This window comes from Dufourea novaeangliae, unplaced genomic scaffold, assembly GCF_001272555.1.
Source record: "Dufourea novaeangliae isolate 0120121106 unplaced genomic scaffold, ASM127255v1 scaffold147, whole genome shotgun sequence".
In the NCBI taxonomy this organism is placed as follows: domain Eukaryota; kingdom Metazoa; phylum Arthropoda; class Insecta; order Hymenoptera; family Halictidae; genus Dufourea; species Dufourea novaeangliae.
The window spans coordinates 526,944-535,111 of record NW_015374029.1 but is presented as its reverse complement, the minus strand read 5'-3'; the positions used below and the strand labels follow the sequence as shown (position 1 = coordinate 535,111).

At 38.6% G+C, this 8,168-nt stretch overlaps 1 protein-coding gene across 2 annotated transcripts; it reads right to left on the bottom strand.

The window, feature by feature from the left end:
• Window positions 1-1,371: 1,371 nt before the first annotated feature.
• Window positions 1,372-6,074, bottom strand: LOC107189416 (40S ribosomal protein S12, mitochondrial). Of its 2 annotated transcripts, none has more exons than XM_015577945.1 (5): window positions 5,941-6,074; window positions 5,701-5,748; window positions 5,566-5,616; window positions 1,731-1,955; window positions 1,372-1,616 (listed from the first exon to the last, which is right to left on the bottom strand). In XM_015577945.1, the coding sequence occupies exons 1-5, from the start codon at window positions 6,002-6,004 to the stop codon at window positions 1,483-1,485; spliced, it is 522 nt and encodes a 173-aa protein (XP_015433431.1). In that variant the 5' UTR covers window positions 6,005-6,074; the 3' UTR covers window positions 1,372-1,482. The 2 variants fall into 2 exon arrangements, with proteins under 2 accessions (XP_015433431.1, XP_015433432.1); XM_015577946.1 differs by having other exon boundaries at window positions 5,566-5,613.
• Between the last annotated feature and the right edge of the window lie 2,094 nt (window positions 6,075-8,168).

Here is an 8,168-nt window from a genome sequence, read left to right as displayed (position 1 = left end):
GATCTCTATGTTAATAATTTCCTATGCGTATTAATCTGACTGTCAAAGTGTCAATAGAACGTACTCTATTAAATTTCATAATTGGGCACAATTTTCCTAGAACTATTCCAATGCTCTAAAAACAACCCGACCGAATGTCTTTTTAACAGTACATATACGTTTGCAACGTGTCGATGGAAAATGAACGTTGTTGATCAGGATACGCCCACTACTTCGCGCGTACCGTCTAAAATAGAAACTATCGGGGGTACAAAGAATCGAGGCGAACCAGGTTGAGAGCCAGTCTTTTGAAAACATCGGGATGTTGGTCAGCATGTCATATGGTCAATAGCCAGTGGCCGTGTGGGTGGATGCAGGGTGCAGATGCAGGAAGGCCGTGGCCAACCCTTCCGTAATAATGTCCAAAGAAGGGGGCTGTGCCGTCGGGTAGTACCCTTTCTGCATTGTGACATCCCGATCCACCGGGGACACAATGTGTATATACGTCTCCTCGTCACGACGCACGGTCCAGCTAACGGTAAACGTGCGTCGGTGGGTAAGGGCCGCCACCTCATCCCGAAATGTGTGTCAAAAGGCCGCAATTTGCGGGGACGCTTAAATCGGAGGAGCGTGACCCCGCACACCCTTTCCCCGGTTGTCGATCGAATAGAAAGACTGTATCGTGGAATTTTCGAATAATCTTAACTCCGTGAAGATCGATAAGTGACAGGACTTATAGTACATCAGGAAAGGAATCCTTTAAACAAATAAAATTTTGACATTGGATTAAAGGCACTTTTCTATGGTACGAGATAATAGTTGCTGTTGCTGTATTGTTTTGTTATAATTTTGATATATATACTCGAAGTTGTTTCAAGAGTAAACAACAGTGTGTACCTCAATATATCCTAAATCTACAGGATGTTAAAAAAAAGGGTCTAAGACTTTAGGGGCTTATAGTACTCAGTGAGAGGAGTAAAAAAATGACTATTCGACCTAGGTCCTAGAACTAATATTTTCGGTGTGAAATCAACTTTTATATTTTCGAGCGTTCGATGTCTCTTTGCAACATATTGAATGTAGACAGCAAAAGTGGTTTAGATTAATTCAAGGTTGCATGACAACAGGCGATGCGAGATAAGTGAGGAATATTTGAAAATGTACGGCGATCTATGATCCACAGATGTAAGTTTTGTATTGAAAAAGAAAGAAGACCATATCGAACATAATGTAACAAATGTGAAAATAAACATCCGTATTTTTTATCTTAAGGATTGATTTGAGGACATATGATGATTAGAGATTGTTCACTTTTCCCGGGATTACTATAAGCACCAGACAGGAGAAACAAAAATAAAGGAGATATTTTGAAATTTGAAGGAGCTACACATAATTTTCTATAACATATTCTATGAATTAAATGACGTTTTAACAGATTAACATAAGATATTGCAATAGATAGAGTACCCATTCGTTTATTTCGTTAAAAACGACGAAATGCAACTACTGCTTTTTCTTTATAGGATGAGGTAAATCGTATTTCCCGCGGACGCATTTGATTTTAATACCCGGAGTATCTACCAGCTTCGCCGATTTAACCAATACGATATTGTGCTCTTGAAGATGGTGTCCCTCTCCTGCAAAAAACAATAGACACACAAATGGTGTGCAATCTATTTAATCTAACGGATCTATTTTAATGTTAACGTAAATATATTCTCCAATTGGATTTACTTTTTTAATATACGTACCGGGTATGTAAGCAGTCATTTCTTTCCCAGTTGAGAGTCGGACGACAACGCACTTTCGATTCGCAGAATTCGGTTTCTTCGGTTTTCTGATGACCGTTTTTATGACCACTCCCTTCGCGAATGGTTTCCCCTCTAACGGATTCTTCTTTTTGTTTGGCGTCTTGTAAGGTTTACCGCGGTTATGCATTGCTTGTAACGTGGAACCAAACCTTAGCTGTTCGAAACCTGTCACAACGAATCATGCTTATAGTACATTTACCACGAAACGAAAAAAAAAAATGACAAGAAAAACATTTTTCAGAAAAAACATGGCATACTCATTGACACGAGCGAACATTCATCGAAAGAATTCAAATATTTTTATAACAGTCCTATCATCGCTGAACGCAATAAGTCTGCAGCTTTTCTAACGCGTTCACAATACCATCATCAGCATCGTCATCTTTATCCTTACTCGATCGACCAATCGAGAAGAACATTCCGCGAAACACATTACGATCATCGAATATACGCGAGACTCCGATGGGGAAAGCAATAGGCGAATGGGAACAATTGAGTTTTCACTCGAAATTTTTCCGGTTACCCAGCGACCCGCGGATAATAGCAGTCATATTCCACAAGGGCATTTTTCCATTGCAAAACCTCGCCTCTAGATAGGTCTTTTCTCGACTAATTATCGCTAAACCATATGAAATTTTAATACAGAAAAAAAATCCTCCATGGAAAGGACGTTCTTCTTTGAATTTCAATTACAAATAAAAATTGCAAGATCTCGTCGAATGAAAGGGTTGTAACGATCCTCTAATCTAGAAGGAACACTCTCTGATAGCGACGATGGAATTTCTCATCGAAGATTCCGCGAGAAACGCGACAAAGGCTTGGTCGAAAGGCCAGATAGGGAAATAGAGAGAATTTCCAAGGATGATCGCGTACTAGTCAAGGGCATTGTGAACGGGGCCAAGGGAAAAATAGGGGACCCACAGCGCGGTAACGGTACCGGGAAACTGGAAACTCTTTCGCAAATAATCTTACGGGGCCTAAGAAAAGAGGGTCTCTGCCGCCAGCGGAATATCAAATATGACGGACGCTTGACATCTGCAAGCCGTCCGGCGAAAGCAGTCCTTTCTCGTTCGAGCGTGTATAAGCTTATTAAGCAACATTGTTACGAGGTCCACCCACCCTTGCACAAAACGTTCAGGATCCGTGAGACCGCGTCGAGCTGAAAGTGGACAGCGATGTTAGCAACATTGCAAAATTATTGCGTGTGCAACATTTTCCTGAAGATTAGGTGTGTCAATGTTAGCACTTATATTCAGGGTACATTGCGTTAAACGCCTGTTCCCATTTCTTTTACGAATTATGTATTAAAGTTTCACTAGTGAGCAACCATTGATAAATCTAGTTTATTTACAAAATTTTAATGACAGTGAAGTTCTAGACATTACGTATTAATACAGTCAAATTATAACACTGTGACTGCAATTTGTGTTCAGAAGAAACCTATGGGAAGTATTTCTATGAAAATAATGACTAAGTGTATACCTTTTTTTTTCAATTCTAGAATCATCCCCTATCAGGCTGCCTTTTTCCCATACGCATGATTACAAAGTCTCCTAACACCAACAGAATACGTTTGGTCCTCGCAGAAACTACTCGGCGAATAGTCACGATTTTCTAATGAAAATCGAATGAATATCATCGATTCCAGGGTGAAATTTACACCCAAGAATCGATCATCCACGGTTTTGAAACGGAGCTGGTTGCGTCCGTCGAGACGTATTTTAAGTGAAACGTCGAGGATGACACGACAATTTCGTTGATATTCTTCCCGGCCCGGGTTACACGAGGCCACGAATCCACCAGGGCCTGTTAGTCGAGACTGTACCATTGTTGTTCATTTCGAGATCTGGCTGACCATCGTCCGTCAATACGACAGATGTCCAAAGCCCGCCGCCTGCTAATCCGACCTAACTCGGACTTAACTAAGGCAAGAGACCAGCAGAACCTATTATGCACGGGAAGGCAACCCCTTTTCCCGAAGATCAATGCGCAAGATTACATTGCGAAAAATTTTCGACGTCGCGGAATACGCCTTTGTCGCGTTCACGTAGCCGAGATCACGACGCTGGTAAAGCCCCTGTCTGGCTTATCTCCTCGGGTTGCGTTCCGTTGTTGTTCGACGCAGTCTGAAATTTTGCGTAATTAGCGATTACCAGGTCCGAGAGAAATTGCAGGAGGGAAGTGAAAATGAAATAATCACCTGTAACAACAGAAAGATCAAGAAAGTGAGGGTAAAAAATAAAGGCGCAGATGATCCTATCAGTATTTCTATTGGAGAAAGAAGCTGTAGAAACTATCAGTGGTTATCACGAATCTGACCTAAGAATCGAAGATAAACCTATAAATACATTTCTCAAGACATGAGACACTACAAAAGTAGTTAAAGTACAGATTTTTGTACGACTCCAAATTCACATTACACTTTTTAACCAGATAAGTGGATTGTAAGGATTAATAAAAAACAAATCTTACGAAAGGATAAACTCGGTACGTGATGAATCCGACCAAAGAACGCACAAATATATTTCATGAGATTGTACCTCCATGAAATAAGTTTATGTACTGTTTGTATATTCTTTCATATTTCCCATTGGATCCTCTACCGAAGTAACGAGTCGATTCAATGGAAACAGAAGGGAATCGAAGAAACGATATACCAGCAGCGGTTGTCAACTTGCTGCAGAAACTTTTGGGCCTTTGTGACGTCGCGAGAAACGGGAATAACAGTCTTAGCGCAGCCTGTATCCATCACGGATCGGTTCTGACAACTGGTCAACCGCAAATGGACACGTCACCCCCTTCGATTCCCAGCGATTTTGCGGGCATCGGCCACGGAAAACCCCGCTATTCCCCCTATTCGTGCCCTTTCTTGCGGAGTGGCCGGATCCCCATTTTGCATTTCGAGATCTCTTTCGGTTGTCCCGGGGGATCAAAGAGGTAGAGGCTGCGTGCGCTTTTGCGAGCCACGCGCATTTTCGCGATGAAGAATGCCGTAAAAGCCGTGGTCCCTTTTTAGGTCGACCACCCCTTTTGCCGCATTTTACCCACGCGGAGATACGGATCTGTCGAAAAGGCTTACGGAAACTTGAGATGTCACTCGAATAACCCTGTCCACCGGCATTGTCCGGCCTTGTTGCACTTATGGGAAACGCAAACAAGCCGACGGCGAAATGTCGCACGATTTCACGTAAATGGGTCAGTCCGGGTTGTGGAGGTTACTTAAGCCTGTAGGAAGCCCCGATTCTTTCTTGCTTAATTTTGGCTAATGTATTGGACCGCCTGATCGTTGATATTTAATAATACGGTTTGTCTGCGAAGAAGACGATTTTCTTAAGAGAGATGGTAAGAAAAGGTAAAATCGAGTGGAAATTGTACTATGAGTATAATATAGTAATCGAATATATGATTATAAATAATATTTACTAGTAGTTTCCGATTTATATTTCAGATGTAGTTTTGTGAATGAAAATTATTAATAAGAGTCTCCGATTGGGTGTTAGGTTGATACATGGACAATATTGTTTAGAGAGTATTCTTTGTTTTGAATGTTGAATCTATTGGAGATTATTAAAATCTTATATTGTAATAGAGTACAAGTATGACTCAGATTTAATACTTCCTATCCAGCAATTTAATACAGGTATATTTGAACAGATTTTCGATATTCTATAGAAGTATGTAGGTTTTCACTAAATTAAAATGAAATCAACGTATCTTTATTTCTCAACCGATATAATTTTTTATAAATACTAATATATACTAGCTTAAGTGTTACCTTGAAATAAGTTTCCAATGTGTGACGTTGCAGTGTTTAATAGGCTCCCTGCTGAAAGAAAGAAAAGCTTTTATTCTATATCATTCTATTCACTATAATACACAATGCACAAATTTATTTCAAGAAAATAAATACCTTGAATACCGAGGTTTGCATATAGCCTGGATAATTGTAATCTGTTGCCTGTAATACAACAAAATAAAGAAATCAGAAAATGGGTGAATATAGTCTGTATTGGATGTATTTAATTTTTAACATAATGACAGAACTGAGAAGAGATTAAGGAAAAGAAAAATATTATTTCTCTATGAATGAAGAGGTTAGACTAGAGGTTACGAAAGAAAATACACAATTGAAATACGAAAAAGATCATACCTTCAATGGAATTTCCTAAGCAGAATCTAGCTGAGCTCACTATACTCCTGGCCAGAATGTTCATGGTTGTTGTAATTAAACTATTATTCAACAATTAACTTCTCTTAAAAAACTTAAACCTGCATTTTCAGTGCTTCATCTAGCGACGAAATTATAAACTACGTCGTAGCATTACATACATTCGAAGACAGATCGATCATGTGGATTACTATATTATCTTCACATTTGAATTCTAAACAATTTGTCAAGAAAAAACATAATTTAACATTATCGTTTCCACTATGATTTGCTACAAATTAATTACGAATGAACTGCTGATATAATGCACTTGTATTGTGCGTAAATGCACAAAATACAACACTACACAACAATGACTGTAATATTGTTCAATAAACTTTGTATTAGATTTTTTAACTATTAGAATTTGTAACGAAGAAAATTAATTACTTTTAAACTCCTATATCCAAACCTTAATCTACAAGTTAGATTTGTAGAAATATCTACATTAATCTAACAAAAATGGCTACCATAATTCGTTCTCTTTAACGCAAAAAATTACTAATAATTAAACTTCCTAATTATATTAAATGAATTAAATCGGGAGTGAGATAATGCTACCCATTAAAAAGTATTAAAATTTATTTTACACATCAGACATTAGTACAAAATCTCATATAGCCAGCGGAAATGATAAAACATAGTAAAGCTGAGAGTTGCATCAATTAATACTGTGATTCTTCACCATCCGCGTCTACCGTAGCCGCTAGAAAGACCACCACCGAGTCCACCACCGAGTCCACCACCGTATCCTCCAGAAAGTCCACCGCTGTGTCCTCCAGAAAGTCCTCCGCCATAACCTCCAGAAATTCCTACACTGGAGTATCCACCAGAGAGACCACTGGAAAGTCCTCCGCCATATCCACCGGAAAGTCCACTACTGTGTCCACCACCGTATCCACCAGAAAGTCCACCTCCTCCGCTACTAATAAGGATGGATTTGGACAGGCCACCTCCAAGTCCACCTCCAAGACCACCGCCAAGACCACCGCCAAGTCCACCGCCAAGTCCACTGCTAATACCTGAAATTAAAATAACAGTAATAACAATTCTTTATCACAGCGTAATCAACAGTTTCGTTTAGGATAGACAGTCACTATTTGTAGCCAATGTCGATAGAAGAAATGTATTGAAATAAATGAATTGGTCATATAGAGCTGGTTATTAATATCCACAGGACAACCACATGTTTTGTAATATTTCAGTTCCTAGTTCGTACATTCTAATGCAAAAGAAGTTCCTAATTCTCTGGTGTTATGAAATTGACTTTAAGACTTGAAGTTACTGTATCAGTATATAAATGAGAGGATAATTACGACATAGAGTAACAATTCATTTAACGAAACCGGTTGATTCGTTTAATAGTTGCAGTGTAAGGGATGATGTTCTATAATGGGTTGTGCTGTTATTAATTAAATCTTAGTCTAATGGTATAAAGTTTATTAATAAGATATTATGTTACCTCCTCCGTAACCTAGACCTCCAGAGCTCAGACCACCTAATCCACCTCCATGTCCTAGGCTGATGCCTCTTTTCTCGATGTTCCTTTCCTCCTGACCGTAGATCGGGCACGCCAAGGCGACGACAGCGAGAACAATCTACACGGAAAAAAATATTATATAGATATAACTTTTGCCTATGATTTTTATTGCGAACACATTTTTCAAATCTCCCGTATACAACAAAGGGTATGATTCTTTTCCTGCAAATACTCTTTAGAAAAAAATAGATATGTATAATAATCTTACAAAAAGAAGAAATTAATATTCAAAATCATATAGTCGATTTAATTTGATTGAAAATCTTAAACCTCTGAATATCAGTCATGAATTTTTCACAGAAAAGAAAACTAATAGAGAACTAACTTAAAAATCTTAAAAACGATATTAAAATAATAAAAATTGAAAACAAAAAGTATGCATTTTATCTGAAAATTAGTAAGATTGAAATCCTTAATTGAAATTGCCTGGAGACGTGTACAATGCTTTTTGTCTGAAATTGATGTTAAACGCAATTAAGTCGAAATTGAATCAATCAACACGATTAAGGAAATGTACGATTTCAGTCAGGCTGAACAACTTACGAAGGTATTCATGGTGGTAGCGATGGATAGTTCACGATCGAAACTGATGCAGACACCGCGTAACACACCCCCTTTTATACCACCCGAG

Bases quoted from the DNA above. Each gene is read 5' to 3' on its own strand.
- LOC107189416 (XM_015577945.1), bottom strand. From the start codon at position 6,004: ATGAACATTCTGGCCAGGAGTATAGTGAGCTCAGCTAGATTCTGCTTA. The intron at 5,749-5,940 runs GTATGATCTTTT...GTTGTATTACAG, and splicing joins CTTAGGAAATTCCATTGAAG to GCAACAGATTACAATTATCC. The intron at 1,617-1,730 runs GTACGTATATTA...TGTTTTTTGCAG, and splicing joins AATGACTGCTTACATACCCG to GAGAGGGACACCATCTTCAA.